The sequence below is a fragment of the Polypterus senegalus genome, chromosome 18 (genome assembly GCF_016835505.1).
Source record: "Polypterus senegalus isolate Bchr_013 chromosome 18, ASM1683550v1, whole genome shotgun sequence".
Taxonomy (NCBI): Eukaryota; Metazoa; Chordata; class Cladistia; order Polypteriformes; family Polypteridae; genus Polypterus; species Polypterus senegalus.
In genome coordinates, this window is record NC_053171.1 from 37,610,152 (window position 1) to 37,631,624 (window position 21,473).

Below are 21,473 nucleotides of genomic sequence, written 5' to 3' on the forward strand. Positions count from 1 at the left end.
GATAACAAGTAATGTTATTGGCAAGGATCCATTTCTGCTTAAGTAGTTGGCTGGAATAAAAACCTGTAGCCTCTGTAGCCTTCCAGAATTACTGTAAACCTGGGAAACTGTGCTGTATTGTATTAGATAATTTTTCTGTCTTTCCTAAATTGATATGATTTTTTTAATTTTGGCATTCACATTTTAATAAGATTTTGCCAATATCTGTAATAAAATGCATAATTAGTTCAATAAATGTTCATCTGAAGTATTGGATGATCTTTTTTCTTCCTCCAGGATGAAGAGGTCAATGCTGGTAGAATTGGGCTAACTATTGTAGTGTCAGGAATGGCTGGATCTCTGATATGTGGGATATGCCTGGACAAAACTAAAATGTACAAGTGAGTACTATTTTGTGTGCTTTTCCAGTCACTAAGGTAGGATTTTGCAAGCTGTTTTCCTCTAAACTACACTGCTGTCTTCTATTTATGGCAGATTTTTTTCTGAATGTATGATAACTTTTTTTCAAAACTGTGCTAGTCAGGAATACAATATTAATGTTTACCTTGAATTGTCTTGTGTGTATTCTAAAGAAACCCTTTGGTTGCGTTGTAGGGCATTAGAAAATGAACTGAACATTTTAAAATGTCCATTTAGCTTTGCATTTCACTGGATCAAACTTGTTTTAGGTCCACTTTTCAAAATATATTTATTTTCATCTGTGAGTTAATTTTCAGTTTAGTTTCAGTTTAGCTTTATGAGTAAAGCTATGGCAACTTAACTCAATTAAGTCAACTAACTTTGGGTTAGTTTTTGTTTTAGTTTAAGCAGTTGCTCTTTGAAAATACATAAAATACATGGTCACAAAAAAACAATAGAGTTAGGATTGTACACAGGGAGTCCCTTTCTGGTGCAGTCATCTAAAGAGTTATCCTCCACACATTTTGCAAAATGGGTTTTACTCATGTCGTAGCAGTGTCCACCTATTCATGGAGCAGGCTGTTTAAACTTTGGTTCAAGTACTTCACAGTACTTTACGAGGGCAAGAAATTCACAGTCTAATCATATATTCCTGATTCAGTAAATTGCTGTACCTACGCACTGTTTTTGAGTTTGGTCAACTGAGGAGAACAGGCAGCAGCTTTCTGTAGACATGAATTAAAAGTTATGGAACAACATAGCCTGTTGTTTTACCTTGCTTTTTCAGTGTCAGATGTCTTTTGGAAAGCATTATACATTTACTTGTAAATTTATTGGGTTCCTTCCCTGTAACAGATCTTCACAAACTTGACTGCCTGCCCTACATAGATTGTGCACTTTAGAACAATCTACACAAAAACAGGTCTTTCAGCCCAACAAAGCTCGCCAATCCTATCCACTTAATTCTTCTAAAAAAACACCAAGTTTAGTTTTGAAAGTCCCTAAAGTCCTACCATTTACCACAGTACTTGGTAGCTTATTCCAGGTGTCTGTGGTTCTCTGTGTAAAGAAAAACTTTCTAATGTTTGTACGAAATCTACCCTTTACAAGTTTTCAGCTGTGTCCCCGTGTTCTTGATGAACTCATTTTAATATAATAGCCTGTATCCAATATACTAATTCCGTTCATAATTTTAAACACTTCAGTCATTTCTCCTCTTAATCTTCTTTTTGCTTAAACTGAAAAGGCTTCACTCTTTTATCTTTCTTCATAATATATTCCCTGTAGCGTTGGAATCAGCCTGGTCGCTCTTCTCTGGACCTTTTCTGGCACTGCTATTTCCTTTTTTAGACTGGAGACCAAAACTAGATGCAGTACACCAAATGAGGCCTCACCAGTGCGTCATAAAACATGAGCATAACATCCTTGGACTTGTGCTCTACACGTCGTGCTATATACAGTAATCTAACATTCTGTTAGCCTTCTTAATGGCTTCTGAACACTGTCTGGAAGTTGGTAATACAGAATATACTACAACTCCTAAATCCTTCATATAAGGAGTATTTTTTGATTTTCAGCCCTCCAATTGTGTATTCATATCTAACATTTCTACTTCCTATTTGTAGTATTTTTATATTTACTTGCATTAAATTTCATGTGAACTAATCTGCTTAAACCTGTATGATGTCCAGGTCCTTCTGCAACGGATTTGAGATTATCTGCCAATCCATCTATATTGGTATCATCTGCAAACTTAACTAGCTTGTTACTTATATTCTATCCAAATCATTTACATATATTAAGACCCCAGTGTAATACCACTCTTAACACATCACCCTGAACTCTCATTTCATTTAGTTTGATACCGAACCTCTATTGTGCCACCTTATCAAATGCTTTCTAAAAGTCCAAATAAATAATCTCATATGCTCCACTTTGATCATACCATTTTGTTTCTTCATCATTGAATTCCACCATGTTAGTAAAACATGTCCTCCCTCTTCTGAACCCTTGCTGACTGTTCAGTAGAACTCCTGTTTTTGCCACGTGTTGCTCAGTGTTATCCTTAATAAATTCTTCCACTAATTTTCCTGTGTTGCACATTAAACTTACTAGCTTATAGTTGCATGGATCTCACCCCTTTTATATAATGGAATAATATTTGTCATTTTCCAGTCCTTTGGAACTTCCCCAGTGCCCAGTGACTTCCTAAAGGTAAATATTATCTGGTCTTGGAAATTTTATTTATTTCAGCCCATTTAATCTAAGCAGTACTTCTCCCTCTACAATTTATATAACACTTAATATCCCCTTAGTAGTCCTTTTTACTGCTAGGAGGTTGTCTGCTTCTTTGCTGGTGAAGACCACAGAAAAATGGGCACTTAGAGCATCTACTATTTCACTGTCTGTATTTTAAATTCCCCTTTACTATTCCTGATGCACTTCACCTCCTCCTTAACTGTTCTTGTACTACTTAAATACTGAAAGCTCTTTGGGTTGTATTTCACATGCAAGCTCCACGCAGGGAGGACCCGGGAGTCGAACCCAAGTCTCCTAACTGTGAGGCAGCAGTGCTACCACTGTGCCACCATGCCGCCCCATAAATATATGTAGGTTATTAAAATCATTCAAAATTCATTTAAAATTGCTTCAAATTACAAATATATATAGGCATCAGATTCTGAAACAAAAGTTGTCTTCCTCATCACATTTTGAACTTAAAGAATTGGCCTTCATGAAACGTAGCTTATTCTTTAACAAATAATGTTTTCCATCCATTTATTCATGATTGAATTTGCCTAATCTACAAGAGTCTAACCATACAGAATTGGTCAAAAGTCAGAAATCAAAACCAGACACAGAAAAGAAATGGATAAAAAACAGCATCAATGATCAGTGTTTAGTTTAAAGCCAGCTTTCATTTGTTTGGCAGTGCCATAGACTGTGAAGCTTAGGCTGCAACTGACTCCGTGTTGGATATAACTCAACTGAAGTTACCATAAAGAATAGACCAAGAAAACATGATGCACTTTTTAAAGTTAGCCCTGCTCCATTACACATGTATTTCGTAAACAAAGATTAAAAGACACACTGAAGGCTTTGATTGATTTTTTTTTCTTTTATCACACACATTTTCGAAGACCTTAAAAAATGTCTTTATAAATTTACCCTGACAGCTGTTATTCAAGTTTATTTTTGAGAAATTTTTGAGAACGTGTGGTATAAAGATTCACACCCAAATCCTAATATTTTCTTTCTGAAAGTATTTTTGAGGATTATATGAATCATTTTTGGCTGAAATTTTAATATCAGTAGCGCCCAGGCAGCTTTAGAATGTTAGGCTATTTTATCACATTATAATGGTCCTAATCCAAAATTCCTGCTGTTATTATTATTTAATAATCTGTTTTTATGCTCATGACTAAAATAGACTTGCCATATTTTTTTTGCCTTTTCATGGAAGAGTGAGCTAAAGAAATTACTCACTTAAGCGAATGCTGAAAAAAGTTGTCCTTTCAAGTAAGCTCCTGGCTTATCACATATTGCCTGTGGTGCCTCTCATTAAATCCTTTTGGTATGCATTTTGTTAACAATAGTAGGGGAACTTTTTTTAATTTCACATTAAAAAATCACTTGCTCTGGATTATATAGTCTTCTCTTTAAATGATAGGGAGACTGCAATGTGGTTTACTGCCATAACTTTGATAATTTTCATTGGTACCCTAAACTCACACACTGATTCTTTGTACTTTACCTACAGTGGGATGCAAAAGTTTGGGCAACCTTGTTAATAGTCATTATTTTCCTGTATAAATCGTTGGTTGTTACGATAAAAAATGTCAGTTAAATATATCATATAGGAGACACACACAGTGATATTTGAGAAGTGAAATGAAGTTTATTGGATTTACAGAACTTTTGCATCACACTGTATCCCATTTATTAACTGTTTGATCGTTAGCTGGGAGATGCTTTTTCCCTAATATTCCATATACCATAGATGAGTTGCCAGCCAGTTTGTTATGTTGTGAGGTGTGGTATTTTTCTACTGATGTCAGTATTGCATAATGTTTGTCAACACAATGCAATGACAGTTACATTAAATTTTGGTTTGGAGACACAGTTCTGGGCGGCACGGTGGCGCAGTGGTAGCGCTGCTGCCTCGCAGTTAGGAGACCCAGGTTCGCTTCCTGGGTCCTCCCTGCGTGGAGTTTGCATGTTCTCCCCATGTCTGTGTGGGTTTACTCCGGGCGCTCCGGTTTCCTCCCACAGTCCAAGACATGCAGGTTAGGTGGATTGGGGATTCTAAATTGGCCCTAGTATGTACTTGGTGTGTGGGTGTGTTTGTATGTGTCCTGCGGTGGGTTGGCACCCTGCCTGGGATTGGTTCCTGCCTTGTGCCCTTTGTTGGCTGGGATTGGCTCCAGCAGACCCCCGTAACCCTGTGTTCGGATTCAGCGGGTTGGAAGATGGATGGATGGACACAGTTCTTCATTACAGAATATTTACCTTTATTAAAATTTAAACTAGAGTGACTGAGAGTTTAAAGTTTTCATCTGTCTTCAAACTGTAGACATTGAACTGGAGTTTCAGTTAATTTAATGAGATCACATCTCCTTTTTGGTGTTGGATAGAGAATCTACAATGGTACGTAAATGTGAAGGATTTATTTTAAACGTGTCAAAATCACATTACATACGTCACAATTTGTTTTCCTAAATCTCTGCCCATGGCTTTCCCTACCAGAATATTTCTGTTGGTTTTGAAGAGATATTTCATTGACACTAATACATTTTCCTGTACATAAGATAGGTCTAGCTAGAAAATACTAAATATATCCTTTGTTGAAATTGCTGCTGTAAACTGTTAAAAAATGTTTTACTTAATAAAGTAAAATCATGAATTCAAATCGTTTTTTTGTAATTTATCAATTTATTAAAAGTTGAGTCATAGAGAAGCCACAAGATGACACAGTGGTTAGTTCTGTTTGACAGTTCCACTGTCCTGTGTTTGAAATCCTCCCCTAGTCATTGTGTGGAGTTTGCATGCTATTCCCTGTGTCTGGAGTTTAAGTTAGGGGGATTTTAAATTGGCCACAGACTCAGTGAGTGTGAATGTGGGTGTTAAAGTGTCTTACAATTGGTACTTTGTCACTTTGTCCAAGGTTGGTTTGTGACAAAGATGATACTAATGTTTTTGAATATTGTAAAATCTGATTTCTTTTGGAAACATATTTATATATTGGTTTTATGTATTATAATACAATCAGTGGTTGAGTACATTTGAGACTGAGGTATAACTATAGATGCTCTAAAATCAATCTGTTAATCTGTTTAAACTTTGAAGTAGTTAGAGCAGAAGAAATTAAGTGAATTTGTTTGCTTTTAAGGTGAGACACAAGGAATCTTCATCAAATACCAAACCATTAAACAAAACCATAATCAAAAGCCTTATTGTAGTCTTAACCAAACTAAATCTTAAAATTCTCTTTTCTTTCTTTTTGCACTATGTGAAAGATAAACTAATGTGATTTAGTGTTCTTATTTCAGCAAATGGTTGGATACTTGTATTTGGGACCCTCTTATGTTGTATCATGGTCCAGGCATCATTGCTTGATTGATTCTTAAAGCTAGAAGCAGATGCCTTTCCCAACAACAACTTGGTGTTGCCCACAAAAAATAAATTTTAACAGTGGAAATAAGCACAGTGATAATTCCAAAAAGCTAATGACCCAGCATGTTCTGTAATGAGATCATGTGAATAACAAGAAAAGCTATAAAAGTAGTAATTCTGAAATTTAAACAAAAAAAGAAGGTGCTTGTAATGACATTATGACAATAATAGTTAAACAAAATTAAAAAAAAGTTTCTTAATTGGATCCTAATAGAATAGAATGCAACTGAATAAATATTAAAATCAGCATGTCATATATTAGAACTACAAATACACAATGAATGGCAACTTTAAAAAATTATAGTGCTGTACCCATGCATTAAGAGGTCATAAACAAGAAAAAAATGTATACATGGTATATTGTTTAGGTGTGTTCGGTGACCTAGATAAACTGATTTGAAAATTGGAGCATTTGTGGTTACTTTGTCAGAGTCAGTTGTCACATTTACTGTATGTGTATTAATATTTTTGCAATGAGTGAAGTTCAGATGTAACAGTGATAATACAGTAGAATACAATTTCATCTATAAGCAGACTACATTAAATATATATGTTTGTTAACAGTATTTTACAGTGTCATGTAGTTATAAATGGATATGCTTGTGGTGGCTTAATAGCTTTCAAAGACATCAGATTCTAATTCAAGTGATTTAAAAATGGCATTGATTCATGTCCTGTTGTTAGTTGTTGGTTGTGGAAAAACTGTGACTAATTGTAGTATACATTTGTTAAACATAACATTTTTTTAAAGTAATACCTGATGCAAAGTCAAAATCTCTGTTGAATCTCAAAGTAAAATTATTGGCTGCTTCGGACCAAGATAAGAGAGCAGGTTTGGAGCTTTGTCGATAAAATATAGTGTCAGAAAACAATTTTATAAAGCATTTTATATTTGTTTTGATTGAAAATATTGCAACTGAACATTTGAAGAAGAATGAAGAATGTTTTAACTGCATTTCCAACTCAGTATTTCCCTTCTGTCTATCATTGTTGTAGTTACAGCATTTATTTACTTTCCTCCTGTGAGCTCGGTAATGGGTGTGGAAATATCACAGACACTAACACTCAAGAAGAAAAGTTTAAAAAATGTTAGAGGCATTTCGAATATCAATATCAAAATATCTGGAGTGAATGGAGTAAGCCAACCAATAACAAGAAAAATCAAATATCTAAAGTTTTTAACCCCTGTTACAGATAAAAAAAGAACTTGTTCATTTACTTCAGGACTATGGATAATGGTATCAAAATGTGCACAATAAAGTTGTTTCCATTTTTATTTCATTTTATCATCTACTTATCTTCTTTATGTCTTTTTCTTTTAATGTGCAGAGTATGTTTATAGCTATGTCTTTAATGTGGCCATGCGAGAATTTAAAGCAGCTAAAACTGTCTTCTCCAGATTCCTTTTGGCACTTTAATTTTCGTTTTAACTGTTGTCATGTGCAAATAAGCCTTATGTTTAGCAGTGAGCTTTTTCCTTTAAGCAAGTCAGTGCAAGTGTTGATTCTCATTTTACTCTAGCCTTTATCTTTTTTTGTACCTTATAGACAGACAACTTTAATTGTATATGTGATGTCACTTATCGGAATGATAATCTATTCATTCACACTGAATCTGGGATATCTTTGGGTCCTGTTTGTCACTGGTGCAGCTTTGGGGTAAGTTACTTGTTCAGTAACTAAAGTAACTTCCAACTATATTAGTCATTTTAGATTTTGGAAAGAAAGAAATAAATCCCATTTGGGTACTGGTGATTTTTTGTAGGTAGTGAAATAGTAAAAGGAGAACTGATCTCACTTTTGGTCTTGCATATTTTACTGAATCAGACTTAATTTAACATTAACTTATCAATATATGTATCTACAAGTGCATCTGAAATCACAGAAAATAAATCCTACACATATCAGAACAAGTCAATAAATGGCTGTGGTTTACAGCAGTTTATCATTGCTGTTGTCACTTTTAAGAATATGCATCTGCAAGTTTGTATGCTGTTTAAAATGGATAGTGCTTAGTAGACATTTCTTTAAAATTGTATTTAACTGCATGTCAGTGCAGACCACCTCATGGTCACTTCTGTATAATGTTTCAACAGGATAATATACAAAATTAAATAAACATTTTAATATATTTAAGATGTTCTGTAAATGGACTAGATTTCATTTCAAAAATGTTTTCTCAGCATTGTGCACAAAAAGTAATATTAATATTGCATCATTAATAATGAGCAATTAATTATTGAACATATGTACTGTAAGTGGCAGAAGTCAATTGTAGTTTGCCATCTTAATGTATGGGCACTGGCCAGGAGCATAGGGGCCCATGATATTTCTGATGCCTATGTATGTTTTTATTTTGCTATTAGAACAGGGTCCCCAGTGCACTACTTTGCCTGGCAGCCTATGATGCTGGTAAGACAGCCCTGGATCATACCAAAACTGTAAAGTATAGCTGATACTGTGGAGGCAGTAAGAATACACTTGGAAACCAGTGCATCAGGAAAATGCAGTTTAATTTTTACACATCTTAAGTGCCACATGTAGCAAAAATTACATTAATCATAAAAAAACTGACTTACATGGATTTTGATGTAAAGGAAGTGAATTTATGAAACTCCTCCTCAAGTAAAGGGTTATGGAAATCTGGAACAAAGTTCAGAATCATGTAAGGAAAATGGGAACTTTGACTAATTTGAAAAAGTATCTGAATTATGTTAATTTAGTTATTAGCTAACCAAAAATGCTTGATAGACTGAATCTTCTCTTCTCATTTGTCAATATGTTATGTTACATACATTTTGTACATTTACTTAGCTACAGTAACGATGTGTCCACCAACCATCAAGCTGGCTCTGCTTATACTTTATTTGTATAAAGTGAGTCTTAAAGTCCTACTGTAAATAAAACATGTGAAAAAAGTTTTTTTCTTACTCTTAATATTTAGTATTCAGCTCTGTTTTAATATATCTCTGTAACAAAATATTTTTTTCTTTTCATGAAATAAATCCTAAATATAATGTATAAAGTAGGCAAAATTTGGAAAAACTGGTTTTAGAGAATCTCATTATTTTAATTTAAAAGTCTATAGGATTTTCAAATTTATAACACATTGTCTAGTTTTAAGTTGTAACTTTTCATGAGTTTAAAAAAGTAGTGTTTTGCAATATAAGTTTCCATACATGACCTGTTTATTAAAATTCATTACACTAGCAGTGTAGTATGAAGGCTCAGTTAAACAATGCAAATTTAAAGATGCATTTCTGAAATACTGCAGTGGGCTGGCGCCCTACCCGGGTTTTGTTTCCTGCCTTGTGCCCTGTGTTGGCTGGAATTGGCTCCAGCAGACCCCCGTGACCCTGTATTCGGATTCAGCGGGTTAGACAATGGATGGATGGATGGGTTGGATGATGGATGGATTTCTGAAATAGTAGATTTAATGCAGTACAATATATTATATGATATATTTAAAGATGTAACATTTTCATGCATATGTTAGGTTCTTCATGACAGGATATCTCCCAATTGGCTTTGAGTTTGCTGTGGAACTGACATACCCAGAGTCTGAAGGCACATCTTCAGGACTACTTAATGTTTCTGCTCAGGTAAACTTAATAAGACCAATGACTTTTGCTTATTTAAACTGAAATTTTATTTTTTTTATTTAGTTCTTTGAAAAATAGTTTATTTCACTAAAAAAATATTGTCATCTAGATCGGTGTTTCCCAGCCTCGGTCCTGGGGACCCCCTGTGGCTGCAGGTTTTTGTTCCAACCAGATTCCTAATAAGTGACAACACCTGATAACACTGATCTCATTTAATTAGCTGGTATTATTTTTCTTTTATTCTACATTCAGAGAAGCAAGCAGCATGATTTTTACATTTATAAGACATTTAGAAATGTTTCTGCTTTTGTTATGGATTTAAATGCTTAACTCAATTTTGTTGATTCCATTATATTTTGCAGTTTTTCCCCTTTGTTGTATCTTATTAATGAGAATTAAAAATCAACTGAGCAGACACGCTGGCAAACAACACGGAATAATGAAAGGCTGCAACTATTTTAGCATCGGACCCACTAATTAGTAAATAATGGATTAAACAATTAGAACACCTAGAAAAGTAGAATGAAAATCAAGATGAAAATATTGTTAAAAAGAAAAAAATACATTATTCCCATATAACTGCTTGGTACATATATATATATATATATATATATATATATTTTTTTTTTTACCAAACTTAATTTTCTAATTTATATATTGTTTCCAAAACACACAACTTGGGAAATAACACACACATCACTTAATTAGCCAAGGAGTCCAATTAAAAACAGAAGCTGGTTGGAACAAAAACCTGCAGCCACAGTGTGCCCCCAGGTCTGAGGTTGGGAAACACTGATCTAGATCGTATAAATGCCCCTTGAGCCTTCAGACCACTGAAACATACATTTTTTGTTTTGGCTGCGGAACAAACTTTGTAGGCAGTAAAATGCATATGGAAATATGCCACATAACCATATTCCAAGCATGACTATTACAGTATTTTTGGCAAATGTTTATTTTTTATTGTGTCTTCTATTTTTCTATTCATTTTGTAAAGCACTTTGAGCTACATTTGTATGAAAATGTGCTATATAAATAAATGTTGATTGATTGATTGATTGATTGAAAGCCTGCTGAAGGTAATCCTTTTACTGTGAGAAATGCATCACTAATTCTCTAATGGATGCAAGAATGTACTTTGAATTAAATTATCTTTGATACCTGTTTAGAATTCAGTCCGCATTACCACACTATTAAAAAAATTGACTTTTTCCTTTTCAGACAAAGGCCAAAATAACGGCAATTTCTTATTGAATAGGCGACACAAATGTTAGTATGGTCATGTCAAGCAGAATTCACTGCCATGTAGTTTTTCCCCAAATGATGTCTTCTAATAGGAATATACAGTACAGAGTAAATTTAATATTGTTTAAAAAAATTAATTCTAAAATATATTGTTACCTTACTTCAAATAAGAATAAGACTTCACTTACTGAAGGTAATTTGAAAAATGGTAAGTAAACATCATGATTCCCATGTAACAGAATGTGTTACCACTCATGTCACAAGCTATTGTACATTTAAGCTTTGAAGCACAGTAAATTTCCTAAACTGAAGGGTAGGAGAATGTATTCATTAACAGTGTGAGTTAAGGCTGATTCTGTGCAGTGACAGGAAAAAAACTGACCAAGCCATTATTTTTTCCTTCTGAACAATTTTTAGTTTTCTGAATCTTAAAAACAACTCAACTAATGTTAAGGCAAAGAAGAATGTCCCATTAGCAGCACTAAATGGTTATTAAATATGAAAGTGTTTGGAATAAAAGCCTGCAGCAACTGCAGCCCTCCAACATTCAAGCTGGAAATCCTTGGTGTTGCATATGGTTGTGAATATATCCTCCTTCATGAAAGTGGTGATTACACCAATGATATACATAACTTGAATTTATATATTACAGTATCATTACAAAGAAATAAAGAACATTAGTTTGTTAAGAGGAATTATTGTTTACAATTCAATAGGTAAAAAATAACTTTGGTTGTCAAAAACATATTTTCTAAATGACCAACTGAAGAATTACTGCTAACATTTATATCAATTTAGAGCCAGTAGTTGCTCATGGAACAGACTCTGGCTCTTCACAACGCTATTAAGGGATACATGGTTTCAGCAAAAGGGTAAATGCTAATAGTTTACATATCTTCATGTAATTTCTGATTATCTATTCTGTATATTATAGCAAAGGCAAGGTAGAAACCTCTTTATGTCACAAAACATGCTCACAACCGCATTCACTCCCATTGAGTCAGTTTAGAAAAATCAGTCAGTTTAAAAGCATATCTTAAGAGGAAAACAAAGGCCCATTAGAGCAGGTTTCTGAAAATAAGGAAGACATGTGAACATCACATGGAACCAAAACAAAGCCAGCCACAACCCATGGTCCTAGTGCATGGTGACAATTGTAACCTGATCTAGCACAATGCTATCCTGTTTCTGAGTGTTACCTTTTGGCAAATTATAACTCTAAAATATAAGTATACATCTCGTTATTGCTGCATCACATCAGGCAAATTAGTCTTATGTAATAATATTCCTCACAGTTTCAACTAATTTATGTGTTCTTTCCTAGATTTTTGGAATACTGTTTACCATTGTACAGGGGCAGCTCATTGACTCATTTTCAAGTCTTGCTGGAAATCTCTTCCTTTGTGCATTTCTCATAATCGGAACCATCATGACTGGTAATGCTTTCTATACGTTTATTGTTACTGTTATGATGGTATGAACTTGCAGGTGGATGTATATATGGTATATCCACTTGCATAACAAAAAGCTAACATTTTTTTTTCCTCATCATGTAAACAACAAAGTCAAAAACGGTTTACCAAACTTGAATGATGTAGAAATAAAGTTCTTAATTGCAGCAAAAGAGTCAAGGATACTGCTAGTTTTTCTGCTGTAGCAGATCGTTCATGAATTGATCAACGTGCCATAGCAAAGTGAAAATATATGAATCAGCATATCCTTTTTATTAATCCACTCATATATTCATTGTTGTTATGTAAGATAATTATTTTTTTAAATGCACCATCACTTTAAACAAACAATGTGCTTCTTTTGGTGGGAAATTATTTTAAGCATTTTATAAGTGCTGTGATGAGAACTGTTATGTTGCTGCTCTTGGGGCACAGCTTAGAATGTGTGGACTTTTTCCCTGTTTCTTTGTATGTTTTCTTTTGATATTCCAATTTTCTCCTAAAATTTAAAGGTTTGAGACTTAGGGTAATTGGCATCAATCAAGTGATTTAAATGTGTCAATGAAAGTGTGTATATGAATACAACCCTCATCATACTGACATTTCCTTCTTACTGAGATCCTTCATTATGTTTGATGCCTCTGTGATAGGCTTTGTTGATTTAAGAAAGCCCTTTCTACTGCCACGTTCTGTTTCTTCTTCTTCTTTTTTGTAAAGAACAGGCAGTCTAAGTATTTATGTTTGAGCATATCATCATTTTTATATGTACAGTTTCTTTGACTTATTTATACAATGGAGTTCTGCACCCTACCGTGAAAATAAATCTAAAAGTCTAATCCAGTATTTCAAAGAATACTTAGCTCTAATACATATGACCTTGGGCATCAAATCAGATTTTTTTTTTCTACAGGTTTTATAAAGTCAGATCTTCGTAGGCAAAATGCCAATCAATTATCTACGGCTGCTGTGAGTAACTGATTAATGCATGATGCCCAAACGTTCTCCTGCATGTTTTTTGTTCATATCATAGTACACTTTTCAATTTAATATTAACTTCATTATATTTTCCTAAACCTGCAGCTTACTAGTGATGTGTGTTTGAGTGGGAACGTAAATTTTCATATTTATTAACAAGATTTTAATGGCCTTGTTCTGGAATTTCTGACAATTTAAATTCTAATCAGTAATAATGCCTTAAATTTGAACTTTTTTTAGCACATCTGTCTCAACTCACCTTTCATGTTCACTATTAATGTGATTAAGAACTAATGCTTGATTGACCTCTAGCTGTTTGTTGCAGACTGGAGGGAGTAGTCCACTTGCCACGGATTATGGGGCGAATGCTTCCACTTTTCCTGATTCCTTTTGATCACTTACTTAACACAAAAGCACAAATATTCAAAGGTAAATCAAAATCAGACACTTACTGCTAATACAGGTAATTATGACCCTATAATTAACATTGGCCGGATGTACGTTATGAAGTTTCTAAAAATGAAAATTTATACCAAAACAAATAATTTACTAACTAACAAATGAGAGTGGATATATTTATTGTTTGTTTATCAAGTAATGGAAATTAAGCTGTTTTTAACCTAATTCTGCTGCTATTTTTTAATCCTTCGTCAGTGCCTGCTTTTATTTAATGTAGAAGTTTTAGGATGAAATACATATGAACTCTTTGGGTGTCACACTCCTGTCTCTTCCCTTCATGTCTATCAAACTTTAAGGATTTTAAAACTAAAATATAACCTAAAATACTCAAAGCAACATTATGTGTAGGAAGGTGATCCATAAGGTAACTTCCAGAAGCAACAAAGCTACAATTACCTTAGGGGTACAAGTTTCAAGCATGTAATTTAAGCATGCAAAACAATTTCTAAGGATTTGTTGGGTTATGTTAGAACCCAGAAGTGGGCTCCACACATGTATAAAAATGGATAAAATCACATGACACTTACAAAAACGGGCAGTTGTATATGTACTTTGAGCAAGAGTACAGTGTTTTATCTTGGTAGAGTAATATATGTATTGCTCTACTTTCCCCTATTGTATTATTAATATGTAGCCTTAGAATGCCTAATCTCACAGACTTACCACTGTATATAACTTATCCCCACCTTCCCTTCTATATCTATAACCTCAGGCAATTAGATGTAGTAAAAAGACAAGCAGGAGTTAAGTTACACATAAAATAATGTATTACTGATAATATTCATAAATAATAACAAAATACAAAGTACATTTGAATATTGGCAACCATACAACCTGATAAAATGGTGATGTGTAACTCAGGTGGCACACAGACTTGCAGTTACTTAAAATGTCTCTAGTTAAGGCATCATTGGTGCTCAGCTTTCAGCCGCATGTCTGTTCAATATGGCTGCTGAGCTGTGCTCTTCATTGTGTTGTCTTCATCCTCACAGGTTAGCAAGAGAGATGCTTCTTCATCATATGTGAGTCAGTCAGAGAATGTGGTTGAGCAAGCAGATTTATAGGTTTTCTGTCCAACTCCCTACAGCGAATAGGATATCATGGTACTTTAAGGCCTCTGAGACAAGCCAATTCCAAACAGCCATACCTCAGACCAATGGGTGAAATAGAACATCTTATCTCCTGCCCCCCCAAGACCATATATTACACTAATCTGGCTTTGTGTGGGGGATGGGGGAAAAGACTTTAGCAAAGAAATGCTCATCAAACTGGTTTAAGACACATCCCCCAAATCCTGTCGTAAAATTACAAAGAAAAGTCGTAAATATGGGGGGGATAAACAAGAATGCCTCTCACCAAGGTACCACTAAATTACATTGGTTTGCCTAAATTATAAATAAAGACATACAAAACATTTATCAAGTTATATGCAAAATCTTACATCACAACACAGTAAGATCTTTTTGGCTGAAATGATCCAGCATCTTGGCCTATAGCAAAACAGGACTCTAAACTGGCATTTTATAAAGGGCTTATTTAAGTTTTATGCAGCTTTTATGAGTGCTTTTCCCTACTTTTAATTTTATTGCATTGGGCTTATTATAATTTTCATGAAATCATAAACATTACTGTTAATTATTACTTTGCTTTGTAAATTTGCATTAGCATCAATCATTAATACTGTACATCTATTTAAATCTCCTAGTGTAATTTATATATTCTGAAATACAGCACTATTTACTTAAATATGGCTGATCATAGTACTGCTGTTGAGCTACAACTGTAGAGTGTCAGTGTTTATCAGATTTAAATCAGAGAATAAACTATTCAACTCCTAGCCTAATTAATATTTCATGAAATGTTTGTTCACTCTTCACATTAACTTAGTACAGCATATGAAAGAAATTTTGCTAAGCTTATCTTTTATTTACTTTTATACTTTTATGTATCTTTTATTTAACCGCGAAAGTGACCTTTTGATAAACATATTCTGTTTATAAGCCCTGGACAAGACAGAAACCTATGCAGAATTACTGTGCAACTTAACACACTACTAACATATAATATAGACTGAACATCTAGTTCAAGTTTTGCTTGACATGTACACAAAACTACAACAGAGGCATAGATACCATCTTATTACTTTATAGTAAGAGTTTGATCGCAGTTTGCCAGCTGAGATCTGTGGATGAAAAGATAAACAAAGTGAGTGAGACAGTCCAGTAGTAGTCATTGGGGTACATCCATCTAGGGGTTGGTGAAATGGTCAAAAACGTATATCACAATATAGTTAAAAATGATCATGGTTATGGTATGTATCATGATATAATCCATGTGCTTATACTTTTCAGTTTCACTCCAGTTTAGGTGCTCCTGTTGGCCCTATGTCATAGGGTAACAGTTAGTAGTTCTACTGTGATGTGAGAAAGAACTGAACAAGAGCACGCCCAGATTTTATACACACAACTGATGGATCAATAGTTATAAAACTATTTTTTGCTGCATGTTTTTTCTTGTCCCCGCTGCATGTTCATTTAATTTTAAATAAACATGCAGTCTTATGTTACAGTTCATATAATAACTGTGACAAGGTGCCCTTATTCTTACTGTATAACTTAATGTAAAATTTAAGTTTGATAACACAGTGCTCAGACTGACTACATTTTCAAATAATATATATTTAATATATAGGTAGAGAAGGTGCGAAAAAATTATGGTGAAGGTAAGTGGTATAGGGGCAGGGATTCTTGAGCGCGGTAGCAACAGAGTAGCAAAAAATTTAATATCAAGACTTTAAAGTTTGAGGGCAGGTTTTTAAATTTAAATTTCAAGCTTTGAAATTTTAATTCAAGTTTTTAAAGTAATATATATTAAAAGGCTATTTATCTGATTTAAACAACTTCTTCATATGAAGTTTTAAAATTGTGGTATCATATTTTAAAATGAAGTAAAAACATTACTTCTCCTTGCTCTCTTTTAAGTATTACATTTTATCTGTCAGCCTTCTGTTCCACATTGGTAACTATTCAATATACTGTTTGTTAGCATAAAATATTTTTTTTTACATTCTAGAAAGAGCTGTCATCTGCCAAAGATCTTCACTGTTGTCAGTGACACAAAATGCTCTAAGTAAAAGCTCAAAGAAACAGGTGCCATATTACCTAATCACGTTTAGTGATTATAGGTCACCTTGAAAAAGGCATCTGAAAATTACAAAAAAAATTATTAATAACTGGTTGCTTTAAAATGTTTTTAATCAGAAGTTTCGAATTAACTATTTGCACAGTACCTGCAGTGTGTAACATTGTGACTTGCAGCTTTGAGCTGAGGTGAATTTATCATTAAAAGCTGCTGTTAATTCTCCCAAATTATTACTTGATATAATATTTTAAAAAGACAATATTGAAATGTCGTATCAGATCATAAAGAACTGAAATAAAGTTTCAAATAGCTGACATCTCATTTAAAAGATTTGTTACTAAATATTAAGACGTCTGATAAGGTAGATATCAAGGTTATAAACTTAACAATGTTTAGAAGTTTGTTATAATCGTAATGTCAAATTTTAAAATGTTAACATGAATTTGCAAAAATGTTGCTATCAAATTTCAAAACCTGATTTTAGTTTTTAGACATTTAACATCAGATGTTAAAAGCCAATATTTATTTTTATTCCAGCAATACTTGTGTTCTTGAACTCTTGCTAATAGAATTAATATTTTTAAGAGTATATGTAAATTATGAAGAGGAACTCAGAGTTAATTGATTCATGTAATCACGTTCTTTTCCTTCTCTCATATTCCACTACCAGTGACAATAAAGTTGAATTCATATAAGATGGAGGTTCCTTTTTACAGTCATCAAGTCATTTAGGCAGCACAGAAATTCTGCCTAACCATTGTTTAAATATTCTTGCAAAAGATGATGTCCTTCCAGTAAGACACAAAGAAATCTCTAAGCACCATTGATGTTTGGGGTGCAAATGCTAAAAGCAGTTACCTTAAATTAGTGCAGCTTGGATGGGAAGCAAGATTAAGGGCAACATGTTCATACACACTCCATAATCTAACATTTTGAGGTTTTATATTTTGTTAAGTACACAGTCTCTTTATCTGTTCTGGTTTATTTAGCTGTTTTGTACAAAAATGAAATTAAAATGATAAAAATCAAGTTACACACATGGAGTATGACCTTTACTTAAGCACATGTAACCATTCTGCATTAAAAGCATGCATAGAAAAATCTGATAGAAAAAGGAAGTTAAAGAGAGAGTGCACATCTTTGCATTGAAATTGACAAGGGTGAGGTGTTACTTTGTTGCATTTCACACTGCATGTTTATTTTGAATCATTAGGCTGAATTTGGAATAGAAGAACAAAGTTTTTCAGAAGGTGTTCTTTTAACTCTTAATGAAATATTGATTTGAAATGAAAATTGCAGCCACTGTGGCTTTCCAGGTATTAGACTATGGAACAGGGTGTTCCCAAACTGTGCTACCACTTTGACTGCTAGCTTTTGTTGATACTATTGTCTCCGTTAGAGGTAAGTCAGTAACCTCAAATGAAGTTTTTCTTATGGAAATATGAATTGCCACTAATTTTATTTAGCAGGTGTTTCTCTTCTCTCAATTAAAGTTTTACTCATTTGGTAATTCTTTTTCATAATGATAGGAATTTAGAAGTTAGAGCTGTTTCCTCAAAGCTCCAGAAAGCTAGATTTAAATCCTGATCATACACTTTCTATGTGGAGTTTGCACATTCTCCCTGTGTGTATGTTGAGTTTTCTTAACAATTTCTTTACTTCTCAAAGACATGCATGTTCATTTAATTGATGCATCTTCACAAAACTGGTCTGGTATGAGTGTGTGCTTAAGTATGCCCAGTAATAAATTTGCATCCCATTTAGATTTGCTGCTAGTTTCCTACGATTATAATGTTGGATTCATTGATGTAAGACATTGAATGAATAAGTAAAATTCTTTCCAAATAGTTTGCATTAAAATATGATATGGGTGCAGTTGACAATGGTTTGAGTTTATTTTTATCCTGCAGACTGTAAGCTCATCAGGAAGGAAATGCTTTAAAAAGTATAGTAAAATGGTAAATCAAAATTAGGTTCAGCAAAGATTATTTTAGCAACAAAGAAAAATACATACAGAAGCAAAATAGCATATTATTCATGTTTCTCACATTAAGAAATTAATTGGAATGAAAGTAGCAGATCCAGGTCTGACTTTTTAAGCTACTGTTGTAAAGCATGAATGCTGAATAAATAACATAGTTTGAAATCAGTATGGGTTATCAGAATTAAAGAGGCATCTTTATCTATTTTTACTAGTAGCTGCTTAAGCTCATTTTTGCAGTATATCTCATATATGCTTTGTTTAAATGCAGATGCCTAGCAATCAAGAGAAGGAGCACATCATGGTGATTACATTGAAGGAAGCAAAACTCTAAAGGCGTCGGCTGTACGGCAGCACTATAGCACATTTTGTTTACTCCGTGAAGACTGCCTGAAGAAGAAAGCAAAGTTTGGACGGATATGGCAGAAAAGGAGGCCAAGTGCCTACTGACTTTGTGTTATTTAATTAATTGCACTAACAAGGAAAATCTTCAGTAATCTGCAAAATATGTACATTTTTTAAATCAGTAACGTTAATTGTTTTTATTTTTTGGGAAACTTAAAAAAGGAGGCACATGGCAAGACTATTTCCTTTTGGGGTAATAGTAATGTAGAGTGCCATTTAGAAGCCAGACATAAAGAAGGTGATAGCAGTTTTGGTTAAACCTTAATGTTTCCACATCTTGCTGCAGACTTTTTTTTGACAAAAACAAAGATTTTTGGCTGGATCCATTTCACTACCTATGTGTTCATCTTAACACTTTAGAAGGATACGGAATACTATTCTAAATTAGAATAAATGGACAGTGACTAAAAGTGACTTACATATATTATGGAACAGCTGCTCAAGTTGTCTTAAGCAATTTTCTTTTTATCCCAGTTCATTTTTGTAAAGTACCTGGCTTACTGGGTAGAATTTCATATTTGGGCACAATTTCTGTGTTTAACACTATGTCACAAAAAGAAATTGGATGATTGTTTTTTTTTAGTTTACAGAATCTGCTTGTTTTTTATGTGCACATCTAATGCTGGCTTCAGGGTCTCTGTAGAATGGTTTTTGAGTAATCATGCTTGATCGGTAAGCCACGCTCAAGATGGCTTCCATCTCTCATTGCTCAGGGCAATACCTAGACCCTAAATATTAATTGCAACTCGCAGACTAGCTCTGCTGGAAGAAGTTTGATAATGAAAACCTGCTTTTTCAGGACCATTTACTAGCTGTATTTTTATAGAATGTTGCATACAGAAACTTCTGTTCTGTGCTTACCCATCTTGTCAGTTTGTGGATATGTGATGTGGTCAGTGAACTAGGTTATTTTTTTGGACCCCGTTTAGTTTTGTGCTGTCACTAGGCAAAGAAGGGTGCTACTAACATATACCACAACCGGGACTTTTTAAACCAACTAAATTACACCTATATGAAATCTACATTCATATAGTTAACATTGAGAAAAGGGCCACAGTCTTTTTGTTCTTTTTCCCTATTAGTAAATACTACGGAACTGATAACAGTGAAAGTGGCAAGTGGTTTTCTTTGAAAATAATGGTCGCTCAGGTAATAACGAAAGAAAAATATTCTTGTACTGTAAATACCTATTCGATCACATGGATCTTTTTCCTCTTGTCTTAAAACACTGAGGTTATTGCTGCATTTTTCAGTTCATTATCAAGATCCTAATTATTGGTTTGTCACTCATTCTTTTTAAATTACTGTATATGTTAATGTCATTAAGTCTTACAAATAGCACTGGGAACTTTTATATTTTATAACTGATTAAAAATAAAAATTTCATTCAGATTATGAAGTTACAGCATTCTGAGAAGTTTATGTAAACTATTACTCCATCTTATTACCCCCACACACCTACCTACCCATTTATTATATATTGCCTTTGATTCCTGTATGTCTAATCATTTTCATTTTCCTCTGATGATGACTGTTGGTAGGGTTTGAAAGCTTAGGAATAAAAAACTGTTTTAAGATATGTAACTCATCTTTTCCCTTTTCTGGATTTATATGTATATATATATACATATATATGTACAGTATATAGTATATACTGTATATTCTGGAGTGGCACATGCGCTCTCAGCACTCATATACTTATACAGTATATATAGCCGAAAACCTCACTATTTCACAAACATTGCCCCCACTAAACACCAGATGTGAGAATGATAGAGAAGACAACATCATCAGAATACAATTTCCTTGTTCACTGTGGGCAGGCATAGGCAATCATCTTGTTCCTATCTAATTTCTTAAGCCCTCCAAATGACTGAAGGGTTGTACATGCAAAGGATTCCAGTGGATTCACTAGGCGGAAACATGAAACCAGAGTGTAGCTGACATTTTATAATTTTGTCCAGTTTTTATTTTTAAAATGTTCAGCTAATTAAAAGTGTCTATATTTTAGACACATAAGAGATTTGACAAATTGGAGGAGATCATTCATCTCTTTTTAACCAAAAACTGGTCATAAGAAGGTAATTTTTGTTTCCATACAATTTACCTTTTCTCCTCTATGCTGTTTTTTAAACTTTCAAGC

The 21,473-nt window shown here is 33.6% G+C and overlaps 1 protein-coding gene across 2 annotated transcripts in view; it reads left to right on the forward strand.

The window, feature by feature from the left end:
• flvcr2a (FLVCR heme transporter 2a) overlaps positions 1-20,805 on the forward strand; it is a 76,370-nt gene extending 55,565 nt beyond the window's left edge. The window contains exons 5-11 of one of the 2 annotated variants that reach the window (XM_039741317.1): positions 277-380; positions 7,620-7,730; positions 9,568-9,673; positions 12,243-12,354; positions 13,280-13,335; positions 13,670-13,773; positions 19,197-20,805. In XM_039741317.1, the coding sequence (XP_039597251.1) occupies positions 277-380; positions 7,620-7,730; positions 9,568-9,673; positions 12,243-12,354; positions 13,280-13,335; positions 13,670-13,738 (558 nt within the window). In that variant the 3' untranslated portion in view covers positions 13,739-13,773; positions 19,197-20,805. The remainder of the gene's footprint in view (positions 1-276; positions 381-7,619; positions 7,731-9,567; positions 9,674-12,242; positions 12,355-13,279; positions 13,336-13,669; positions 13,774-19,196) is intronic. The other variant, XM_039741318.1, reaches the window with a different exon arrangement.
• The last annotated feature ends 668 nt before the right edge of the window (positions 20,806-21,473 follow it).